Source organism: Aphelocoma coerulescens, chromosome 13 (assembly GCF_041296385.1).
Source record: "Aphelocoma coerulescens isolate FSJ_1873_10779 chromosome 13, UR_Acoe_1.0, whole genome shotgun sequence".
NCBI classification, from domain to species: Eukaryota; Metazoa; Chordata; class Aves; order Passeriformes; family Corvidae; genus Aphelocoma; species Aphelocoma coerulescens.
Genome location: NC_091027.1, coordinates 15,180,951 through 15,206,643, shown reverse-complemented (window position 1 = coordinate 15,206,643; position 25,693 = coordinate 15,180,951). Strand labels below are relative to the sequence as shown.

At 39.8% G+C, this 25,693-nt stretch overlaps 1 protein-coding gene across 4 annotated transcripts in view; it reads left to right on the top strand.

The window, feature by feature from the left end:
- The window catches only part of SLIT3 (slit guidance ligand 3), a 521,085-nt gene that overhangs the window by 364,591 nt on the left and 130,801 nt on the right, over positions 1 to 25,693 (top strand). For all 4 annotated transcript variants that reach the window (XM_069029271.1, XM_069029274.1, XM_069029272.1 and 1 more), the window contains exons 11-13: positions 4,454 to 4,525; positions 9,706 to 9,777; positions 18,608 to 18,679. In XM_069029271.1, coding sequence (XP_068885372.1) covers positions 4,454 to 4,525; positions 9,706 to 9,777; positions 18,608 to 18,679 — 216 coding nt within the window. The remainder of the gene's footprint in view (positions 1 to 4,453; positions 4,526 to 9,705; positions 9,778 to 18,607; positions 18,680 to 25,693) is intronic.

Here is a 25,693-nt window from a genome sequence, read left to right as displayed (position 1 = left end):
CGTGGTGGATGCAAATGCTCCTTCTTTCCCCCACATAGTCCTTAACCAGTTCCCTGCTTATAGGGCAGGAGGAAAACAAGGGTTTTGCCCTTCCCACCACCCTTCACACAGGCTGAGTGTGTCCTGCCAGGCATGAGTGTGCCACAGGTTTGTGCTGCTCTGCTCTGCTCTGCTCACACATTCGCTCTCTTGGAGGTGGCTTTGCTTCTTGGGGGTTTGGTTCCTGGCAGCCTGAGCAATGCCAGCCCAGCAGAGCCCCTGACCCAGGGAGCAATCTGGCTCATCCACTCGCTCTCTGTGTGCCAGCAGGAGAGTCCCTGCCTGCCCCGTGCAGGGGGACGTTTGTGACACGGCTCAGGCAGGAGCTCGTGGCACTGTTAATAGAGCATGGCTGTCTCATTTGTAGGCTCCATTCATCTGACAGCTGAGAATTATCAGTACTGATGCTTCACTCCCTCTCTTTTTCTCCAAGGTAGTGATTTGTCTATGTTATGGGTAGGTAAGCTTGACAAAACATTGCACATTAGCAGCTGAGACAGTGTTTGAAATGGGAAAATTGCTAGCAAACTGCTCCATTAGAGACCCAAATAACAAATTCTTTCTTTCCCTCAATGAAAGGGAGATAGTTAAGGCCCAAATTAATACGTCTGTCTCCCCAACTCTGAAGGGGGAATCACTCTTCAAGATGAATGGCTTCATCACTCCTGAGTGTGAGCTGGCTCTGCTAAGTCCCTGTTAAGCAGAGTTTTTTATCCTTTGTGTTTTGCCATCCTGGGCGTGAGCAATACAGGCACCACAGGAGGAAGTGATGAAAAGATTTGCACCTCAGTGAACTTTGAGATGGATTAGCATGGGAATCTAAGTGCTTATTCTTTACCCTGGGATAGTTTTTCATCTTTACCTGCATGGTTTCCCCGTGTTTGTTTTGTTATGGTTTTTTTCCTCTGATCTGTTTACTTTTCGCTCTCATTGCTGCAAAGTCATTTAAAAGAAGTGGGAAGAAGGAGGACTTTATCCTGCCTAGCATCATATTATTACAAGAAAAAATAGATCTGAATCCACTGGGCCCTCGTACTTTCCAATCTCTGATGATATATTAGAGAAGAGAAAGGAAATAGTTCCTGTCCTTTGATGTTGTTGTCAAAGCCTCTAAAATAAAGCTCGGGGAGGCAGACAGAGCATTGCTGTGTGTCAGGAGGGGGGAGATGTGCTTCAGTTCATCTCAGCACTCAGCTGGCAGCAGGCGACATGGCACGGCCACACGGGGAACAAAGGAGGAACAAAAGCCACTGGGAGTTTGAACATGGCCAATTCATTTTATCAGTTTTGTGAATTCCACTTGGTGAGTCTCTTAAATAGGCCTAAATATGAAATACCACAAGAGAATCGAGAAAAATTTTATTGAGTTGTAAGAAACCTTAAATGGGAGGGGGTGTAATAGTTTAAATTATCAAAATTTAGCCTTTTAGCACTGTGTGCCTTGTACAGATTTCTCAAATGTATTGTAAAATTATTTTATAGTATAATCTGGTAATACCCTCAAAAAAATGAAATCCCAGATGTTGCTTTGCACTAGCACAGATGGTTATAGTGTATGACAGCACTCCATAGTATAGGGATAGACCATAAAAACACAATTTTCCAAAGGTCATGTTCTAGGTAACCTAGGTAATCTTCTCTGAAATAAAATGTGGCTGTACATTTTACACTTTTTCACTTTTTGGAGGAAAAAATGACAACATTAGGTTAAGAGTACTGGTTTTGACTTTATTTCAAAGATGGCACCTCTAGAGCAGTTTCCCATTATGGTTTCTAATTAAGCCTTCATCACCCTCAAATTGCCAACACCCCTTCTGGCAGAACCTAGAGTTTCTTGAGATTTTTAATCCTCTGCTGTATTCAACTTGTCATGTATGGGCTAAGATGAGGTGAAAGAGTCAAGTATTAATACAAAACAATGTGTTTTCTGTTATTTTACTTGTGTAACTGCATTGTGTTTTTCAGGCTATGTCTGCTGTTCTATAACATGCATTTATGTAAAAAGTAAATAGAAGTTGGATTAGTCCCTCATTCTGGTAAAGCACAGGCTTAGTTAATGCAGCACTGGCCTTCCTGCCCTGTTTTGTGCCCAAGCTGGAGCCCACCTGCAAACACACCATAAGAGAGCCCATGGTGGTGCTCCTGTGGTACCATCTGCAAGGTGGAGGGCACTGAGCAGAACGTGTTGTGTGCAGTCTTTAGTCCTTCATTTGCAAAGGGAAGAAAAAAATGTCAGGTGCTACGGTGAAAATACAGCAGCAGATGACAAGAGCCTTGTCCATCTATTTCTGTCCAGGCCATCTGCTCTAGATTTTGTAGGAGAGGGTGAAGAGTTCACTAGGTAGCTTCAGAAGGCAACTCTAATAACTCCTGTTTCTGTCTTCCTCTCCACTTTTTCTAGAAATGTACTTTTTTTTAGTTTTATTTTTTATTTTTTATTACTTGGGACCTGTGACTATTCCAATTTTGGACTTTTTTTTCCACCCTGTAAGGGTAGAAAATTCTGTGTGTATTTCCACCTTGAGTCACTAAAATTGCCTCGGAATTTTGCTTGTAAAAAGCAACACGTCCCCGTCCCCGTCCCCGTCCCCCCCCCCCCCCCCCCCCCATCCCACCCCACATCCCTGTATTTGGGTTTCCCTGTAAGGACTTCTGTGCTACCCCGGTGTGGGTGAAGTCCCAGTTTCCATCCCCAGGGCCAGGGAATCAGGCAGGCATGACCCTCTTTTGTTCCTAGAAGTGTCTGCACAGAAACACTTGGGAGGAGTTAAACACCCGACTGGCAAGCTGACAAAAAGCCTTTATGGGAAGAGTGTGTGCTGCTAATTCTGGTGACAAACACCCAACAATAGTGGCGTGCTGGAGCTCACAGCAATTTGCATTTCACTGTGGACTTGCCAGAAATGAAGCGTGTTATATTTAGACCAACTGGAAGGGAAATCTCAGACACTAATTCAAATCACAAAACAAGGAATAGAATTAACTCTGATCACAACCTTTAAAAAATAGACGGCTGCAGAAATAAAAGAGGGCGAGCACATTGGCTGTATAAGTTGACTGTGCAAATATCAAAATATTTGTACTTAAATAGCTTGAGTATAAATGAACTGGCAAATTATCTTATTTTCAAGGGGATTTTTTTCTTTTGTTTATGAAAGCACAGATCACCAGAGGGATAGAGAGCTTACACGTTTGCTCTCTACTATTCCCTAGTACTTTACAAACCTTGATTTACTTCTCCCTTCTCCCATTTCACTTTATCATCATTCCTGGTTCTAAATTTTTTTTCCTCCCCTCTGCATTGCTGCAGCAACTTGAAATGACTTGAGTGCTTCATTCCATCATTCCAATATGTTTTTGTATTTCAATTCTAAGCCATTTTCAACCACAGATTTTTTACTATTTAAACTGTTGCTTTTTATGACACTTTGGGGAAAAAAATACACAACGTTTCAATAATAACTAAGAGCAAGGTAAAACCACATTTTGGTCTCAGTCCCAACTCAGTAGAAGTTTAGTTCCACCATGGTCAGTGGAATTTGTTGTTTGAGGATCCACTTTTACATTTCTAATTGAGATGAACATTTAGAGTTCATCTGAGGAGAAGCCATTCCTCCTAGCAGGAATTCAGGGAACTTGCGGACAAATACTCAAAAGTACTACTGGGGAGGAACAGAAATTAATCTCAGTGGTTACTGTGTGTAGTATCTTAAAGCTGCTTACATTTTATGTTAGTGATACATGCATTTATGGTACTTCATAAAAAATACTTCTTTCAAGCCAAATCTTGGAAATAAAAACAGCAGCATTTTCATGTAGTCTGGACCATATTTTAGAAAAACTTAAGTATTTGGTAGTTGGAATAGGAAGATGCAGTTCTTTTTTTTACTGTTTTAACATAAAATACTCCCCACCCTCTTAAAAATCTGAATTCATCTTGCAGAGAATTCACTTAGGTTTTTAGCATGTTCCCACAGGTTGTTGCTCCTGAACTGGTCTGATTTTATTATTAATCTGTTTACTAAGCTGTCACAGCCTAGACTAACTTTCAGTTTAGATAGCTACATTCTATTTACAACAGCTAGTCAGGGAAAGCATCTGTATTTTCTATTTTCTACCTTAACTTTAAAATATGCCTACTATTCTTTATTAATTCCATGAGCCTTGAAAGTGCAATTTCCTTAGCTTGTGACATTTTTTCTATACCAATTTAGTGCAATCAAAGAGATTATTTCATTTTTCTAAGTTGTTTTCTCAGTATTTTCTCTATTTAGTGGACTTCAAAATAAAAACATGTTTTGCATAAAACCCTGTAAAATTGCTTTATATTTATATAAAATGTGCTGTCGTGTTTAATGTGATTCCTGTCCTGTAGCTGTGTCGTTAACATGTATATTGCTTTGTTTGTTTTCAGACGTTTGGAACAAAACCTCATCAAAATCATTCCCCCTGGAGCTTTCACCCAGTACAAGAAGCTTAAGAGAATGTAAGTTTTAATAAGACCAACATGCAAGAGCAATCATGAATCTTCTCACTTCAAGTTCAATATCTTCATTTTAGAAACATATCGGCAATTCTGTGTTGAAATCACTGGGGATTGCATAAATCATCTCTTCAGAGAGTGAGCAACAATGGAATTTGGTTCAGGATGCCTAACAGTGCATGAAATCCTTAATAATGCTTAATTTCACTTCCTATTATAAACTATGTGATTTAATTAGTTGTTAGTCTGTTCAAATTTCAAATCTGCTTCCTCAGAAAAGATTTGAAGTTCTGTTTTTTTTTCTCATCCGTTCTGGTGCCTGTTTGCAGCACGTCAGGGGGGCTGACCCCAGTTATAGCAGGAGTGACATTCTTGCAGAGCAGTGAGGATTTTTTTGTAGTGCCTTTGATGTCCTGATGTTGAAATGGTTTGACTGTTTAGAAGAAAACAAAGAAACCTGCTGGAGCTTGTTTTCTCTGTTGCTTAATCACCAGTAGATACCCAGATAATTCTTTCTTTTATTACCTCTTGTGTTTTCACTTTGGATTTTAAAAAAAAAATAATCCTGATGTGTAGCAGTGCTGTCATGCAGATAACACGGGGCATTGCCCCAGTCAGGTTTTTCTTTCATTTTTGAGTGATGTGTGAGAGATGATGTGACAGTTGCACGATGACACAACGATAAACCAGGTTACCCCTACTTCACCACAGTATGGAGATACTGACACTGCCACCAGAGCAGTGACTTCAGAAGTCATTCAGGCTTTGTAGCTCAGTGCTAATGCTGCTGGAAAAGTGTCTTTGCAGGTCTTCTCCAATATGAACAACACTGGAATTAAGACACTGTCAGCTCATTTCACAGAAGACACTGGATTATCAGATAGCTGATGCTTTGGGAAACTGAAATGAGCTTGCACCATACCATTGATTTTAGGGCAAAATTGCTGTGTTTTCCAGTCCAAACTTAGCAAGTTCCTAGAGCTGAAGAGCTGTAAATATGGATCTTAATATTTAACAGGTCAAATCATCAATCTTAGATGGTCTCTATTCTTCTGTCTCACTTTCAATATAGCTGTATGTATTTTTAAAGAAGTACTGTATTGGATAGTAAGACGGTAATTTCAGTGAATAATGATGGATCCCTTTTCAGTGACCTAACTTGTAACTTTTTTATTATTAAATTCTAAGGTGTGACTAATTTTAGATTTTTGCAATGTTTTACTGTCTTTTCATTTTTCATTGATTGGCAAACCCTAGTTTTATGGGAGTTGACCAAAAAAAAAAAGTTCTTTAATGGGACTAGCTGCCCAATCCAATGTAGCACTTCCTATGTGAAATGATTAATGCTAGAATTTCACAGCAGAATTCCATTAGCAAGTTGTGTTAACAGCTTTTTGGGGTATAATTGGCATACTCATTGAGATCTGAACTCATAATTAGATAATAAGTTATTGTGCCAGATGATCTGTGCCAAAGCTTAGTTAACATGACGGGATCTTGTGGGAGAACTTGGGACAGGTATTTGGGCTGCAGAATGTCCCATAACAAACATGTTTTGCCATTTGTTTATCCACCTGTCTCCTTGTTAAAGGTTTGTTCTGAGGCTCTTAATTGAGCAACAGTTCTGTTACACATAGTTTCATTGAGGACATTTGTTTCAGTATTTAAAGAGATTATTGACACCATCTTTTCAAGATTTGTTAACACAAAAATGTACTTTGGTGAAAAGATTATCTCTTAAAACAAAAGAATCATCCATCCTTTTCCTTTAGAGGAAGGATATGTTCAATATCACCGAAGTTGTTGGCCTTTCTTCATTTCTGTCACTTTGATTTCAATGAGCAGTGCCATAACAGAAAGATTGTCAATCCAATTAATGGAGGCCCTACTGGGGGTACAAATGAAGAACATTTATATAATTGTTGTTATTATTACTATTAACTACAATAATAATATTTTTATATCATTCAGAGGATAGTATTAGCATAACCCTGTAAATGGTATTGTATTTTTCTCTTTCTGGTGAATAAATATGTAAGATAGTGATAATAGTCCTCATTTGCAACTCTGTACTCTCTGTATTTTGATTTTTTACTGAGCATTTCCTGCAAGATAATGAAGTTTCTTTTCCTTAACTAATTGGATAACTGAGATTAATTATTAAATTAGATCCACTTGTCCAACATAATCTTGATATGACTTGATATTATTAGGTCAAGATGATAGCAGAAAATGTATATTAATTCAAGTGTTATACTTGCATATAGCTGAAGTTTGCTGTTTAGAACGTCTCTTCAACAACTTCCAGGATGGGGGAGTTATTTTGGTGATTGAGTTTTAGTAAAGGAGCTGAAATCTATTTTGTCTTGAACTTAATCATAACTGCCCACATCTCCTGTCTTTGCTCTTCTAAGGCTTTTAACTAACAAGTTTGTAGAGCAAGAGTAAGAGCCAAGTACATGGAATAACTTTGAAAGATGTGGTTGCACCTCTCTAGCTCTGATGCTTGTAGTGGCATTTCATGTTGTCAGATTAATTTTACCACATTTTAGCAGAAAACACATTGAGATTTCACAGGCTTCCCAATAGCTCTGTGGAGTTGCTACATTTTTAAGCAGCTTCTAAAAACTAAACCATATATGACATGGATTATGCTGAGTACTCTTGTCAAATGAGAACCATTTTCCAGTCCATTTTATATGTTAGAGATAATCAAGTAATCTGTTTTTAATAATGTTAGTCAACAAAGAGAATATTCAGCCAATGCTATTAATAGGTTTGCATTTGGCTGCATCTAAAAATAAATATGTTTTGTTTCAAAACCTTTTACAGTGAAGATATTTAAGCCATACAGTCGTGTTACTCAGCAACTTGCAGGGTATCCTTGCTCCCCTGGCACAAAGTCAAAACCAATTTATGTCCCTCACTGGTGACTGAGCACAGCCACCCTCCAAGGTGTGCAACAGCCTTTTCAGAGATTTCCACCGTGCTGTCAGAGGTGCAGGGAGGGAGTATGAGGTGACTGATGTCATCCCTGCCTGAGTGGAATCCTAATAATTTTATTACATTTCCAGTTGAAGAGGCACGCTTCACCTGAGTGATTCAGAGATACCCTAAACCATGAAAATGAGCCTTATGTCATCTAGATTGTCTTAGTGTGCAGCTTAGAAAAGCCTCTCTCTGGCTTGATGTAAATGAAAGACAGAGTAGTGCAATCCTACCAGATCAGGCCAAACAAAGGGAACAAAAATACAAGGACAAAATTGAATCCCTTTCTCTCAGTCAAGTCAGAAGGAGATGGAACCTCCTTATCCGACAGCAGTGGAACTTGGGCTCTAATGGAAAGGAAATAATGTGTCTAATTATCTTCTAATGCTGATTGTAGTGCATCTGCATGAAGTGAGAGAGTGTCGTCGCCCAGCATGGCATTTCTGCACGTTCAGGCACCATTAGTTATACACTCATTAGCGTCCAGACATGGGGAGAGAGGAAGGATGGAAAGGTTGAGACGTAGCAAATCAGTAAAACCGTGCTGAAATCTTTCAAAAACTAGATGCCCCTTTTCAGATGCTTGTCATTGTTCAGCAAACTCACCTTTCATGTGGTTTTAACAGATTTTAATACATTCCTCAACAAATACACAGGACTGATCCATTTCATACTTCTGCTTACAGATAAAGAGCAGCAGTCAGTCTAAACAAGTTGCACTAAAACCTGTATAAAAATAAAAATACATATTCCTACTTTCACGGTGGCAAGTTTGGCTGCTGTAAGTTGAGCTGCAAAACCAAAACCTTCAATGAATTCTGTCCTGCTAGGCAGGATGTTGGCAGAGCAATTCTTTATAAGCTTTAAAAAAGAATCAAGCCTTAGAAAGGGACCAAGAAAACCAAACAAAAAAATCCCACTTTATATAGCTAGATTTGAAAAGAGTTAGAGGACCTCATTAAAATTTTAACCAACTTAATTTGTAGCTCAAAAGATGTAGAGAATAGAAAACCTTCTTACTTTCTGATTAGTAAGTTCTCATTCAAGTCATGTTTATTTAGAGTCTACTTGGATCCATAGCATGTGCCCCAGTGGAAATATCAGTGAAGATGTACCTGAAATGCTGTATTGCTTCAGCTATCAGTGAAGAGATTGGATGCTACTGGTACAAGCTGATGTCAGCTGTCAGGGAGTGCAACAAGGTGGCTGAAAGTCATGTTCCAGCTCAGCACCTGGTTGAACTCAGGGGCAGAAAATCTGGATGGCAGTGACAGTCACGATGAGGCATCCAGCTCTGAGCACCTGAGTGCCAAGTGTAGGAAATCAGGCTCCTTGTACAAAGTTCCCGTGGCATCGTCTGTATTTATCTTCGTGTTGTTGGCTGGTTATGATTCAAATTGAAGGGTATTTTCCAAACCAGGAATACACTTTACTTTAACAATACAGCAGGCAATACTGAATCCCACTCTCACTGTAGCCAAAAGGGTGGAATCTTGTGGGCTCCCTGAGAGGGTCTGCAGCACGCTGGGTGTCCCCACAGTGCTGCTGCCTGCAGAGCTCCACAGTTCTCTTTCAGGTGCTTGAAGGCTTTCCCCAGTGTCTGAAAACTTCACCAAATCAAGGCCATGGTAGATTTTGAGCTCCTTGTTTTCTCTAGGCCATTAAAGCCCAGACCCCAGTGGAACAGTGCCGAGCTCCCCATGGACACTGGTGCTGCTTTGGGATCAGGGGCTGGGCAGTCTGCGTGATCCTCTCTACTGTTATAAAGTTGGCCTTCCATGCCTGCATTTAAACATTCAGACAACCCTTATGCTTTGTCATGGGCTGTTCCTCATGCTTGAGGGCCACCCCACAGGGTGGCAGAGCCATCTCCAGTATTAATGGGTCTTGGGATGGTTTTATCATCACTGTTGTTCTTCATAAAAACCTTTTTTTCATGTCCATAGAATGAAAGGCAGTATTAAGAAGCATGCTCTCTATTGAGTCTGTGGTCTGTCATACTGACTGATGTTTCCTGATCCTTCCTGGAATTTGCCTATCTCTACCCTGACATAGTTCATCATTTCTCTGAGATAATATGATCATTTATTTCTGGTTTTATATCAGGTGTGTTCTTCCAATAAGCTACAGCTAAAATACTTTCATCAGATTCCTGTTTACTAACCTTTTTTTTTAATCCTTTTTTCTCTTTACAGAGACATCAGCAAGAATCAAATAACCGACATTGCACCTGATGCATTCAAAGGCTTGAAATCCCTCATTTCATTGTAAGTAGAAAATAGAACTGAATGGGCATTTGGGGAGAGCTTGCATGTAAGAGGAATAAAAATGATAATGTGCTGTCTGGGGGAACATATGTTTCTGTGTGCAACTGCCAGCTTGTGTGAAGTATCTGATCTTTTGTAAATGAAAAATTGGTGATGAAGTTTAGAAAGGAGGACTGTCTGCAAGTCTCTCGTAAGGCTGCTGACTTCTGCACTTCTTCAAGTCAGTGCATTATTCAATCTACTGTACATGTGCACCTGCAGACTGCTCCATGCACTGCTACTCCTCCTGGCACACGAAAACCTCGCCTTAGCTCAGACACTGCTTGCTGCTGTTAATCAGGGGAGAGTTGGGGAAATACTTCCATACTGGATTTTTCTTCCATAGTAAAGAGGTTGTACTCTCTTGGGAGTTTTCTGGTTTACTTGTTTTTTGTGGTGTGGTTTTTTTTTTGGTTTGGTGTTTTTTTGGTGGGTTGTTTTTTTTTTGGTGGGGGGAGGTTTTGTGGTTTTTTGGCAGGGGTGTTGGGTTTTGGAGGTTTTTTTCTTGAAACTAGTTAGGGAAGGACCTAACCATAAGAAAAGGTGTATATGTCTTAGATATAATTACTACTTTATTAAGCTGGAAGGGGACTTAGATATGATTTCATACAGAAGATAAAAGGAAGGTGGGATCTCTTGACAGCCATTTGTTTTTCTTCATAGAACACACAAAACTGATTTAGGACCAAGCTGAATTTACATGCATCTGTGTTTCAGCCTAGGTACCCGCAGCACTATTAAAACAGTTGAGTTTTTAATGGGTAAAATGAGCAATACAAGGTCAGAAGCTGCTTATTGAGGATAAATTAAGAGTAGTGTTAGAAAGCCCCATGTTGAGAGAAGAGGGAACCACAGCTAGAACGCTATTTACCTGCATTAATTTTAAAGACAGTATTGAAACAATCATCTTAATTATCTCATTATTATATTCATGTAATACAACTTAGTTTTTAAAAACTGTAGTTTATTTCTACAAGCTGCCATATTTTTATTCTCTGAATACTGGATAATTCTGAGAAACTGAATGATTTTTTGACTAGAAGAATATCAGAAGGTTATTAAGTACTAAACTTACATGTTGCAGTAAACCTCTGAGCCAGAATGCAGAAGGGTTGGCCCTTTCTTGTGCCCTGAATCCAGCTGGGAGAATGCCAGAAATATATATTAAGTGTTGCTGGTGTTTGTTGAATAGTTCAGGCGGTGTTATTCAACATGCTGTGGAAATGGTCAAATCCCTCACTGCTGTCTGGAAACAGTTCAGCAAGAGAGTGACATTTACTGAACGCTACAGTTTTGGCTTAGTATGAAACTACTGCTGATGCTGCAGTGCTGCAGCTTCCTGGTCCTGGCAAACCTCCTGGTCAGGAGTGAGCTGGATGGGCAAGACGTTTCCACTGGGCTTGACTTCCCAAGGCAGAACTTGTTCAGCTTTAGCACAGTTAATTCAGATACCCCCAGGTGGCCTCAGGAGTGTGGGATGGAACACATCAGAGAGGACAGAGAGGAAATGAGAATATAAACTGGGCGGGAATTTACAGTGTTTGGACTTGCATACAGAAGCAAGTGACATGACTCTGTATTCTCTGCCCAGTGATACTTTAAGTAAATGATGTTTGAATATGTTTATATCCAAGTGGGTAAAATGGTGCTTAAGTTAATGCCAGTGGGTTACAGCAGGGAGATGAGATGCAGCACAGCAAAGGCTGTAGCAAGGGAACTGCCTCTTGAGTCTTTCCTTTGTTCCATGCTTGCCTCAGTTTCCCTCCACCAGAGACACACAAAGCTGTAACACAAAGTTGCTCCTCTCCTTGGCAGCCTTGTTTCTAGGACATTATTAACTCCAGTCTTGAAATTATCAGCCCCCTGCTCTAGGGTCAGTTGTCCACTGTGCTTTTACTTTCTTTTGAAAGGTTTTGCCCCTGCTGTTCATTGCAGGTAGGTCTTAAAAATGTTTTCCCTATGGTTGACAAGCCATGGTTAGTTCCCTCATCTTTCACAGCCTGCCACCCAGACCTGGCAGGTTCCTTCCTGTAGTTCTTTAAGTTTCTGAGCCCTAGGTATCTTTATGGAGCAAGATATCTGCTGGTCAGCAGAATCTGGGTTTCTCTGAAGAAAGCTTCCCCAGGTTTCTACCCCTCAGAAGCAGAGGATCTTCTTTTGTCTGAACTTCACCACAGCCACCAGCCCAGCTCAGTCAGGCACAGAAAGACAAGTGCAAGAGAAGAGGAGGACTCAGAACTGCCAGCCCTCCCAATGACACTGCCAAAGGGGAAAGAACAAGGAGGTAGAAATGAAGTGAGACAGTTGCTTGCCAGTGTTTTCCCTCTTAAGCTGCTCAGTTCTTTTGGTGCCCAAGGCCCCAGTAACTTTAGTCAGCTGCATACCCTGAAGGAACACTGCTCTGCATACAACCTCAGCTCGGCTGAGAGCAACTTTTATTATTCCTACACCTCAGTCAGATGTGATTGGTGCATACATTTTAATGAGACACCACCGAGGTTTAATCTCTGTGCAGAGCAGCTGGACTTTTCAGCTAGCTGAGTTCAAACCAGAAGAAAGGAGGGGAAAGTATTAATTCACAAATGAAAGTAAGCAACTTGGTTTCCATTAAAAATGAAGTGCTGCTGTACTGCCTAAAATCCTGGCTTTTTTTCCCTCTGCATTATTCCCATTTTGTGCTCGTCCCTCTGCTCCCTGCTTGCATGCAATCGCAGTGCTCCCTTTGGGTCTGGAGAGCCAGAGTGCTCCTCTGGAAGGCAGCCAACATTGTTAGTCTGGCTGCCTAATGCAGGCCTATATTTAGTGGGTTCTACTCTGCTTTCTTCTGAAGTCAGCTTGGCTTGGTGTTTCCAGGCAGAAATGCTTCTCAGAGTACTCTGCCTATTGTACTTGTATAGAGATGGTAGAAAAAATGGTGTATTGCAGTTTTCAAAACATGGGAATGTTTGTAACAGAAGCTGTGTCCTCTAAAATGTATAAAATGTTTTAAAAGTGCTAAGTGATCCATGTGCTAGCAGGTCATAAGTTTTTATTGTAAATCTATATATTTTCTCTAACAAGAAATTCACCTATGGGAGTCAAACAGGTCACAAAATGTTTTTACTTGAAGGCTGCCATTTCTGCCTTAGGTTTTCTGTGCATTTAGCAAAAAAAGGCGTATTTGTTCCTGCAGGGAACTTAAGATTTCTCCATTCCCCACATGCAGGAAAAAATAAGTTATTTTCTCTATGTCTATTTTTCAATGGGATTTTGTACCCTATTCATATGACTCTTTGGAACAAGGAATTTCTAAAATTTGAGGATGCACATAACTTTTTTTTCCCTGGTTGTTACAGAATAAGGAACCAGAATGGTTATTCTTTAAGAGCATTTTTTTCTTCTTCCTATAGTTTTCTGGCTTTTCCTTTCTTTTCCTTCTTCTTGTGCTGGAAGAATTAGTCTTGCCATGCAATACTTCTTTTATATAAACATGAGAGCAAATAGTATCCTTGCATTGAGAAGTGTGGCAAAATTGGTTGGTTGCAAAGGAATGTATTATCTGAATTTGAAGGAAAAGTTTGAGAACCACTCTGTTTGTAGTACCTGGTGTTTGTGTTCCATGGTTAGCAGGGCCTCAGCAGGAGTTGGAATGGTTAATAACAGCCCAGAGCATGGGGGACAAGTTAGGAATAGTTTCATGTTTCAAGATTTCTGCACACACTTTCTGAAGTAAATTCGTTTTTCATTTAATCAACTCGAAATCTGTCTGGTATCAATGAGAGGATTGTATCAGCATTTGGTTATTGTTAATAGTATCAAAGATAAATGTTAGTCTTGAGGTCAGTAAACATCCCACAAATGTAGGTTTGGAAGGCCATATGCAGACTGTCTGGGGACATTTTATGAGATATGACAAAATAGTCTAAGCCTTCAGGGTGTTAAACTGCATGAATAAGTTTTTGACCATTGCAGAGGGAGAATTCCTTTGGTTTTGTTCATATACTGAATTAAGCTAGTGAACACTTTAAAAGCTTAGATCAGCCTGGGCACAAAGACAAGAGACAGCTTAGGTTTTGACATAGGAGTCCCACTTAGACCATCATCTCCTGGGTGATGATGTATGGGGTGTCATTCATGGTGATTTGAAATCTGCAATAAAACACTGTCTATTGGAATAGCTGACAAACTTATTTTAAGGTAACAAATTGCTTTGGATAGTTTTACTGTGATTTATTTAGCTTAGCTTGTTCTGAAGAAATATGAAATAGTGCAGGGGAAAAAAATTACGTGTCTAAGTTTCTTTTAGATATTAGAAATTTATTGCTGTTTTTATCCCTATCAATTCCTACTCTTCTGAAAACCTGAATTCGTATTGAGCCTGTGCCATTGTACATAGCTTGGGAAATATAATTCTTCCTATCAAGAATTGTTTTCACAGTCTGAAGGAAAGTTAAAAGCATTCTGAGGACTGAAAAAGACATTGCATAAAGTCACAATTTGACACTTCAGTAAGAATGTTTCAGCCCAGCCAAAATAAAGGAACACTTAGCTGGAAACCATATGGTCTAAAGTAAGGGATTCTGTGCTAGGCTTTCATACCTCAAAAAACTCTGTGTCACCTTCAAGGGAAAAATCTCTGTATTCTGTGATCTGACTTAATGAAGCAGCTAAATTGCAACTACGTTTGCAAGTAAGGTAGGCTGAGGAATAGAGACATAAAATAAAGACAACACAGCAATTATTTTTTTCCAACCCTTCGAAGATGGTGTAGTTTAACTTCAGTGCGTTTAGTCAATGCAAATTCCCTCATTTTAAAATGGTTCAAGAGGTCAGAAGGGATAGAGGCTCTGAAGAATCAGTGTACATTTTATGTTTTAAGACCCTGCTGCTGAAGGTTTGATCCATGCTTGATCACATTCTCACCCAAGAAAACATACTTGTGGCTATGTGTGCTTCCTGTGCTTTCTGTGTGTGGTGTGTCCCAGCCTTGCAGATCAATCTAGGCAGTGACTATTTTCACTGTTTAATCTTTATTTTAGAATATCAGTTGGATTAAATGGCAGAACTTGAAGTTGAGCAGTAACAATTAATTATTTAATTAGCAATTTAATATCTAATGTGTCTTGGGATAGATACATTGCTAAGAGACTATTAAAATATGATGCCAGAATCAGACTGAAGAAACAATGCCTCATTTGTGACTGTTTTATATCTGTATAACTTTTCGTTGCAGATCCATAATGACTCTTTAGGGTGCTTCTCCCAGGGATTTCCAATGCTCACAGTGCTGCCAGGGGTCTGTGCTTTATGTGCTGTGGTATTTGTCAGACCTGTGGCTGACTTGCTTTCCTAAAGATGAGAAGCCAGTGAAGAATCAGGAGCACACACTAAAAATCTTAGTACTTTGTTTTAATAAATGTTCTGATTCACTGCTTGACTGTCTATTGGCAGCAGTAACTGAGCTAATTTTACTTTTATTGCATGTTAACTTTGTTAGTGTATTTTTAATTAAAAAAATGCTTTGGGTCTAAAATTTCAGGTGCTCTGGGATGGAAGAAGGGTTGGGTTCCTGTGCCAAGCTTGCACATTAGCCAGGACATCTGCATGTCCTGCAACACGTGTGAAGGAAGCAAGTGAACACCATTCTTAGAACTTGTAATGCCAAAGAGAAAATCTCCTAAAATTGACCTCTGCTGGTAAAAGCATTGGGAAATTAAATTAAGTTCTTGAATTGAATTGGTTGTGTTTCCTGCTATATGGCTTTTTGAAGTGACCTTTTTTTTTCTTGTCAGGCATTTTTGTTTGGTTTCTTTTTCTCCCAGAGGTGCTGTTCTGGGAGCACTGGGGTGCAGGCCAGGGAGATGGGCAGTGTGGCAGGAGGAGAGGAGGGTCACTGTGGCTGCAGGGACTCCCAGCCTGGCTGGCTCCAGCAGCTCTGTCCAGGGCAGCAGCTGTTGCTCAGAGCAGAAGCCTGATGGACCAAAGGCAGCCCACAGTCCTGTTCCTTGGTGTGAGCGTGCTCTCCTGGCTGACACAGAATAGAGAACTCTGAGCAAAGCAGGTTTTCTGTGCTCTTTCCTGCAGTAAAGGGCAATAAGGAGCTCCAGAGAGGAGCTGCAGTGCAGTGCAGATCTCCCCTCCTCTGCACTTCCTCTGGCAGGGCTGTCTGCCTGCAGCCCTGGCATGGCAGGCAGGCATGGCATTAGCTAATTTGGCTCTGTGCAGTGCTGAACATGAATATGAATTAGAGACAAGTGCCTGAGCTCTCATACTGACTTTTGTTTAGCTGCTAATCTGTTTGAATGCTAATGTGCCACATGCACATAAGCCAAATTAGTTTGGAAAATGCTTATTTTCCTTTTCATGGCTTCTAAAAATTGGAGCTTTGTTTTATTTTATAAGCTACTTTGATCTGTTTTATTTTGCTCAAAATAATAAAGAAGATGTATAAACACATCTAAGGTTTACAATTCAGTAGCACACTGCTCTATGACCTTCTGATTCTCAAATTAAAAATAAATGAAAAAAAATTGCTCTGAGGGTCTTATTTTGATATTGCATTCAGTAGTACATAGGATGTGAGTGCTGCTATTTCTTTAAGGTTTTACTTTACCCAAGTGTTTTACTTCTACAGCCAGAATAACCCTTAGGCTGGAGTGGGGATGTTTTTACTTTCCATGGGCATTTTGTAAAACTTGGCTTCTCAATTCTTCTTTGCTGTTGTACTATGCATTATTGATCAGCCCTGATGATCCTGCTCCTTCACAAAACTAAGGAAGATATTTCTCTGCCATCCCAGAGGTTGCAGTCTAACCTCAGTGTACACACCTGCTAAAGAAAGGTTTTTCAGAAAGACTGGAAGGTGAAAAGGAAGTCTACTGGGTTCTGTGGGCATTAATGTTTTAACCTTTTACAAATATTTTATTTGCAGTGGTTTTGCTTTTGCTTCCTGATACAGGTGTACACATCTTTGTTCAGAAAGAAATCTGTGAGTCAGCCTTTCACATGTTGGTTTAGAGCCCACTGAAATCCAGGGACTTGAATGTTCTGAGTGGTCCTGTTAAACCTTTCCAAGTCCAGCCACCATTTCTGTCTAGCTTTGGATAGAGTATAAAAATTTACATCTATTGCATTAAATTTGGTTGAAATAGGAAATCGTGTGTGTGTTCTGAGGCTAAAGTTAAAAAACAATCAGAAAAATTTAGAAGCATTCATTACTCACAAAAAACACTAACTGGAGCAGCACATTAAAAGCCATCCTCGTGACTCTGTACTAGATAGAGAAATGGTTACATTTGTTTAGAGAAAGTAGAATGCTGGATGACCATTAGTTTCTTGGTAGCACTTCAGTTCCTGCTAAGCTGCAAAAGTAATGAAAAATTAGGTTTCAGTTTAGGATTTGGGATTGAAATGGTGTTATTTTGTTTAGGCTCAGAAATGAGCTGATCTGGGAACACTCCCCCAGGGGTGATAGAGTCCCAGTGACTGATGAGCAGTAAACTGAAGCGGCGATGCTCTGGGAAGGCCAGGGGGTACTGGAAATGGTCTGTCATGCTAAGAGTTTGTTTTTCAGTATGTTCCACTCTTCCTAATATCTCGAATGTTGTAAGGCAGAGTAAGCCAGGATTTCAGCCAACATCCAAGCCTCACATGGCTGTTTGATTCATTGGCAGCCTATGGTCCCACATTGAAACGTGAGGGAGCCAACCAGTTTAGTGACACATAAGCAGCAAGGTTTTGGCATGAGCTGGTTTATAACCATTTGCCATGTCCTATGTAGAGCATAGAAATTACAGAAATTCTGATTTTCCCAATTTAAGGTGTTTAGGTAAGGCAAAATACTGTCAAGGGAGCCTCATCATCTTCCCTTTTACCAGGACTCACATAAGCTCCTCACTCACACTCTGCTTTTGACAAATGATACCAGCCTGCAGAAATGACATGAGTAAATACTTCAGCCATGACTGAATTTCAGGTGTTCCTGTCATACAGGATTTTGCTCTGATCACTGGGTAACCCATCTCAGCATAATGGTGGTTCTGTCTCTCTTCCCCCTTAGTTCGATTTCTAAGGGTAATATATATGTGTATTTTTCCATTAAAGAATGAAGTATTTTTAATGTTAAAACTGAATCATGGATATCAGGTCATATGTTTATGGTTGATTAAATATGCACAGTGACTCTCATTTTTGTTATTAAAGCTTTACTGATTTTTATAACTAAGCTATACCTAAATTATTTTTGACTTCCTGAAATATATGTCTATTTCCCATTCAGGACAAATTTCTTTATATTAGTTCATTGAAATGGTAACAGCAGCTGGTGAAGCCACAATATTTTATCCAATGATGCCTGTGTCACATTTCATGCCAATTACTATATCTTAAGAGACTCAGTTATATGAAATTTTATCTACAGCAGCTTGTGCTCTCTGGCTTTTAAATTCAGTATTGCTGAGCAGAATTCTAGGTTTTTGCATCAGACAATGTGCCTTTCAGTGGCTAAAATATTTCTAAAAGGGATGGAAAAAAAACCCCTTAACAGAATGAAAAATATTTCAGATACAGTTTTTGGATGATATCCAGTTTCTACATTAAAAATGCTTTCCAACACCAGACGAAGCCTGAATCATAACGACTCATTTAATGCCATGTGCTCTCTGAAAAGAAAATGAGATCACTGGTTAAATGAAATGCCCACAGATCCTGGGCATGGTGCACCATGATCAATAAAGATGATAATGCAGAGATGTGGGAGGACACTAAACTGGGCTGTTATTTAAGATTTATTTTGTCTTCCTGAATCTTTCAGAGTGCTCTATGGAAACAAGATCACGGAGATTCCCCAGGGCCTTTTTGATGATCTTGTGTCTCTGCAGCTGCTGTGAGTATGATCCCTTCCTCTTTATTTTACTGACTAGCTAGATTTACTGTTCTTTCAGCTTCTGACATTAATAGAACCACCTTTTCCACTGAAAACTCACTGGGATGTGCTAGTCTGTTGTTTCTGAGTCAGGCAAGAGGGAGGCAAGGGCTGAAAAAACTAAAAAAGGAAGGTGTCAACAGTTTTATAGCACAGTGTGTATAATGGATAATAGACACAGAGGATTTATGTGTGGGGAGGAAATGAGTGACTCGGTCCAAGAAAGGAAATTTGGTCACCGGCTGATGCGTGGGTGGGGTTGCCATCTGATTGTTTTTACACATTTAGCACTTGTGCTTGAATGTCTGGATCCTAGAGGGCTTCTGTGCTGCAAGAACCTGCTGGGGCAAGTGAAAGGGCAACGTGAGAGGTCTGGTTGCTGCAACTCGTGCTCAGTTCCACGTTCTTATTATGTCAAATGGGGCTTGGTTGCAAGAGAAATGATTTCACAATATATTGTTATTTAAGTATCTTATGCCATGTGTGATTTAACTTGCAGTCATGATCAGGGTAATATATATATATATTTTCCGTATGTATTAATGGAGCAGAAAAAATTTCCTAAGCCAAATGTGAAATTGCAAATTTCACTCACTCCTGTCTCCATGATCACATTGGGAACCAGCAACTCCTTCAAAGGGAAGGCAATCATCAGCCAGTCAGTAGAGGGAGCAGCAGGGAAGTGAGTTTAGTTTGTATCCCTAATGTTCTGATTACCATTGTGGATGATGCACTCAGAAAATAAAGGCAATGTATCAAATGTGAGTCAATTCTGGTTTATGTCACATACAGCACTCCACCCCAAACAGTAAATCATATTTAATATAGAATATGAAGTAGCTTTTAGACATGTTACTGTAAGCCTTTCTGACAATCCTGATGTAGCCAGCAATGAATTTCCCAGACTGTCATTGCCATGGGATGTGTCCCTGTGACTGCAGCCTTTGCTGCCCTTACATGCTGTATCAAAGTAAGCATAGATTTGGATTAAAATTCACGAGCAAAGCCAAACAAGTAAAATGAAGTAGCTGAAATTACTCTGAATGCTAAGTGAAGGACTACTCAGATGTGTAATTTATCCATAAGACCTTAATTGCAAACATGGACTACCCTGTTCCAGAGCAGGACCAGCAAGAGCCCCTTTGGTTTGGCTGGGACAGTTCCTGAGCTGTGGCAGGGGGGAGCTGCCCATCGTTTTATCTTCACCTTGTGCACATACTTTTCCTGCCAGCTCTTTTCCTCTCTCCTGCCCCAAACCTCACAAGTTTTCTGGTACTTCAGTGTTTCCATGGCAGCCTGTGCAGTAAGAGGAATTTTGGGAATGGTTTTCCAGGTGTGAGGACAATAATTATGAAAGTGCAGAGGAGCTGGGACTTGTCCCACTTTGACCTCTGAGAAAAAAAAACATATTTTAAAAAATCTGAGTTTTATGACAGTCCTCTCCCACCTAAATAGTTTATGGTTACAAGTTTAAAGTGATACACTTGGACACAGTTCTGTCTAATCCAGGGCTCTTCCCAGATAGAATCTTTCTCAGTAGGAAAATATAAAAAAAACCAAACCACTCAACACATGTATCATAGTGTCCTATAAAATATGGGTCTAGAACTTTTGCATAAGGCATTAAGCAATTTTTAACTCCTTTACAGAATAGTCCTGGTGTGGATGTAGAGCAGGCTTTCCGTGCATATTTAAGACAAGAGACAATTGTTTTCAGTCAGAATTAGTTCAAATGATGCCTTGTTGTTAAGGAGACAAATTCTGTGTGCCAGAAAACCATTGAAAGGTGTTGTGCTTCAACTATTTAAACATTCTCAAGCTGAGAAGATCTAAGTAGGTTGTCCCATTTTGGGATTCCCAAAATACCATGACCCTGGAGCCTTCTAGGATCTTCTTGAGCATGTTTGTATGTAAAGCATCTTTTGGCAAGGAGAGCATTGAATGATCATGCTTTAAATGCAAACAAATGTCTGCAGCTTTTGGATTGTGGCTTTGAAGCAGCTGTTTTGGGATTGCTTGTAGTATTTTAATGGCTACTAAAAAAAAAATAAATGCCATTCGTTGGTCTTAGACCTGCTGTTGAACAATTGGAAGAGTGCCCTATGATTAGATCTAATTTAGTGTTCAGTGGGCACTAGATTGGATTTCTTCTTATTAGTCTGGAGACACTCTGATAAGAACACTGATTAAGGTATCCTGGTAGCCTGTCTGATTTCCTGAGCTGGAGCAGGAGCAGTTTTGAAAATGTACTGGCTTTATGATAAAGCAGGACACAATGAGAAAAAGGGAGTCCTTGTGGGACCTGTATTATTTAGAAGGAAAAAATATTATTTAGAAAGAAAATATATTATTAAAAAGGAAAAAATAATTACTGTGAAATTTCAGAACAGATAATATTGTTATTGTTTTGGATAGAACTCATCAGAGTTTCTCAGGCATGTAATTATTCTTCAGTTTAAATATACTGTCACAGTATAGGCTAGGATTATTCCACTGTATTCTGGCTGAATTGTTCTGTGTAAGGGCCTAACACCTTCAGACAGTACCACTGATGTCAGGAGCCCCAGAGTGGGTAAAGGCATTCTCATGTCAGGCATGGTCACATCTTTAAGTGCCCTGTTTGAATTTGGTGTAGGGGAAATTAATTCAGAACAAGTTTTAGACCACCTGGCTGGCATCAGCATTCCACATTTCTGCCCTATAAGGCAGAGGTGGTAAGCCAGTATTATATTATATTTGGCAAGAGAATAACTAGACATGGTTAGATAATAAGGGTTTGGGGGTTTTTTGTTGAGGGATTAGGGTGTGGTTTTGTTGGACTTTTTTTAAACCCTGTGGGTTTGATTCAAAATGTTGTTTCTGAAGTTTTCATTACAAGTAACTATCTTAAGTAGTTAACATTACCCACAAAAATAATTGCAATTGGATTTTTGTTAAATTGCTGATTTCACAAATCTTATGTGTTTCTTAAATATGCAGCGGTAACCAACAGGCACCAAAACCCATTCTTCAAGTCCAACTACACATCTGTTCTGTGGAGCAGAAGCTTTTCTTGGACTATGTCATTTTCCTTACCCTTTTGGAAGTTGCCAGAGGAGAGGATGATAGAAAGCTCTGTAGCTACTGTACCCTATCCTCATACATTCTTCTTTTCAGCAGGTTGGATCAAGTGCCTTCTGAGAATTTTAGGTCAATTTGAGTTTGAGAGAGCTACGTTGTTTTCCAGAAAGGGATAATTGGTTTTTAGCTTTTTGTGGTGGTTTTTTTATACAGTGAACAGAAACTTTCATTTTTTTGGGGGAGCAATGCATCCAAGCTGTGAAATAGTGTTTGATTAATTATCATTGTTTGCATTTCTTGCATTTAGATACTGAAAGAAATGCAAAGGTTTCAGCTTATGGTGGAAGTTTTCAAGTAACCATTAGCTGTGGGCAGTTTGAACTCCTGTCCACGAGGCCTTCAACTGACCTTGGGCTGTCTAGAAAGTGGAAGACATTTAAATGTCCTGCCCAGCTGTCCTTCAGTTTCCTGGGAATGTGGACAGGCTCTCTGAGGAGCCCTTGAACTTGCCAAAGTGCTGCCAGTCACTGTGCAGGGGGCACAGCACGACACTGCAGCTCTTTCCCTCTGGGCAGCCCTGTGGCAGATAAACCCAACAGCAGCTCCACTCACTCAGCAATGGGCACCGAGTTTGTGAGCCAGCATTTGTCATATCTAAGTAATACACTTCCCTCCCTGCAACCAGATTAAAACAAACATTCTGGGAGCCTTTTTATTACAGCTGTACGCCGTGCGCTTCGCGGTGCTCTGTTTCCTGGAACAAGGAGCTGTCATAAAATCTCTACTGTTTAAAGAGGCTGTATAGCAGAATAATATGAGGGATGAAGTCTCATTTTTCAAATGTCTGGCAAGTATCAGTTTTCAATAAATCCTTTTCCTTGAGGAAATTTACTTTGCATAGTTACTAATCATACAAGTGCTCAGGCGTGTTGATCCTAAATCTTCTGCTTGTGATCCCCATATTTTACTGAGCAAGAAAAATCCCCATAGTGGGCTCTGTTTTGATGTTGCTAAACGTAGATCTCCTCCTGGGGTACATACATATTAAAATCAGAGGCTCGCTGTGTTCCTCTCAAAAAATGAAGCCAAAACCTTTCAGCCTTCTCTTCCTTCACCTAATAGCTGGTCATTAGGGAAAACTCAACACTGTGATTGGAAAGGACCAATAATCATATTGGTGCCTGGAGTTTGACATACTGACAGATAAAGTGATGTCAAAAGTGGTGACAAATTGTCACTCACCTAACCTGGGTTAAAATTGGAACTAGATATAATATTTACAACTTCAGCTGACCCTAAAATAGACTTGTATGAAGTGACAAGTCATGTGTGTACTTTCAGAAACTGCTATCATCAGTCTTCCCAAAATTCAACCAGTCAAATTTTGGTTTGAGTGATTCTTACTTTTTTTTTTTTAACTTGTTGTTTATTCTGGTTTTTCTGGGATAAATAAGGCAGATACTTGGTACCCCCAGCTCTTTTCTGGTGAGGTTGCTTGGAAAGTATCTCATGGCAAGTTTGCCAAGTTTGAAGTGCTTGTGTTGATTTGTAACTCTGAATTGAATCCCAGTACTGAAGAGCTTAAAACAGGATCTACAAATTACTTTTTGTATACTTTTGGGGCTTGATAGAATCTCAAAGAAAATGCTGTGATGCACAAACTTGCACAGAGTATATAAAAACAACAGAATGTACATCAATTCCAGTATTTGGCATTGTATACATTGCACTGTTGTATACATAAATATATTAACCAGCCATGTAAACAGTACATAAATGTCAGAATAAAGAAAGTGCAGTTTTCCATTTACAAGTCCTCAATAGCACAGTAGTCTCTTCTCTTCCCCATAGTGATCTGGGCTTTAAGTGATGTATAAAATCTTTTCGTTCTGTGGAGTTCTTAATTTTTCTCATGGAGAATAGACAGCAGGCAGTAAAAAAAAAGAGACCTTCTGCCCAGATGTAAGGGGAAAACATTTTCACAGTGATGTCACATAGTTGGAGTAGGCTGCCCAAAAAACTGTGCATCCTCTGTCCTTCAAGGCTTTAAAGACCAGACTGGATAAAGCTCTAAGCAACCCAGTCTGACCTTGTAAGTCATCCTGGTTTGGCAGCCTAACAGGACAAGAAACCACTCAAGCTTCCTGGAATTCTGAATTATCCTGTGATCTGGTGATCTGCATTAACTGTGCATGAATGGGTCATGTTTTGAGTGGGGTTCAGACCAGATGACCTGGAGGTCCTTTGCAACCTGTCATTTCTGGGTTCTGTGAACCTCAATTCTTAGCAAAATGACATATGACAAAATGACACTCTTGATTACTCAAAATATTTTTGGCTATAGCACAGAGACTATGCAACCCTCATCCTCCTAGGCCAGGACAGAACACTTTGTGCACAGACCCATTTAATAGCTTTAGAATTGCTTTCCAGCCATTTGCCTCAAGCTTTTTTCCTTCAGATTTCTGCATTTAGGTTGCTACTGTGATAATGTTACTAAACTCAATAGCTGCTGTTAGTGAGGGAGCAGCATCTGCCAGACTCAGAAATACAATTACAGTCAAGCACTAATGAAAGACTGCAACAGCATCTGCCTTTTCTATGTCACTTGTGTAGCCTGGCTGCATGCAGCTTCCCAAAACAACTGCTCATTCCTACGTCAGTGTGATCCAGCAGCCCCTCTGACGCCAGTGCTCCAAGCTGGACTGTCTTGACAGAAGCTCTCCTCATTGTTGTTATACACAAATCTAACTCTCATAGCACTGAAAGCTGAGAAAATGTGTTTATTCTGTTATGCATCTCAATTATCACACAGTTATCTAGAATCAGCTGTGATCTTGTCTGCAGGCACAAGTTAGACACTATTGAATTTCAAATAGCAGGAGTCTGGGTGCTGTGAGAACACGTGTTTATAATTCTCCAGGTAGTAACAGAAGTACCACAGGATTGTTTTGTGGATGGTGTTCAACTGGAGTTGCAGACTTTTGGATCAGAAAAGGAATTTCTCTTTTTAAAATCCCACCAAAACAGGACTGTCAGACTGTGCTCTGTACTTCCTTCTTGACTCATTATCAGCTTGCAATTTTTTCATTTTAATTTACTATGAATAAATTTGTCATCACCATCATCCAGTTTCCTGAACATGGAGAAACACTTGAAGCTGGTTAAGCAAGCATGATGATGATTTCATGCTGGTTATTATCAACTGAAGCACTGACAGACTCTTCAGTGGTCAGTCATCACATTAGAAAATGTAAATTTTAGTAGATATATAAATATCTCAACACAGTGAGAGACAATCAAAATGCTCCCTGACAGTCCAGGCCATCTTAAAATGTTCCTGAAACCTAATATAATTATTTTGCCAATAACTAAGCAGGGGCACACACGATTCTGTCATTAGATGTTGCTTGTCATTGACTGCTGGGATGACCAAGTGCTTGACTAGATATTGCTGTATTGACACTTCAGCTGCTCTCCCATGAAAAATTGTGTTGAATCAAAGATGACACTTGATTCCCTATAAATTTTTGAAATTCTGAAAAATATGTGCTAAATTTTTTTTGCACTTGTTGTAACAGATATTATATATCCTCAGGAAAGCTTTCTGCTGAGAATTCTTTCTTTGCTGCCTTATAGTGTCTCTGAATGTAGGTGAAGCCTTCAACTATTGATATTCTATAAAGGTCATGTCTGTTCAATTTGTATTCTGCTGTTACCCAGGCAAAACTGTTACCCATTTCTCCTCTTTCCTACAAGTCTCCTATGCCTCTTACATCTGTTTTTTCTGGTGAGTTCTCATTTTCCCCAGTGGAGTCTGGCATGTGGGATGTGCCAGCCAGTTCATGGGATGCCAAACATTTTCATTCTCATCATGTTGTCGTTGCTGTCAAAACACAAAGCTGGTGAAAAAGG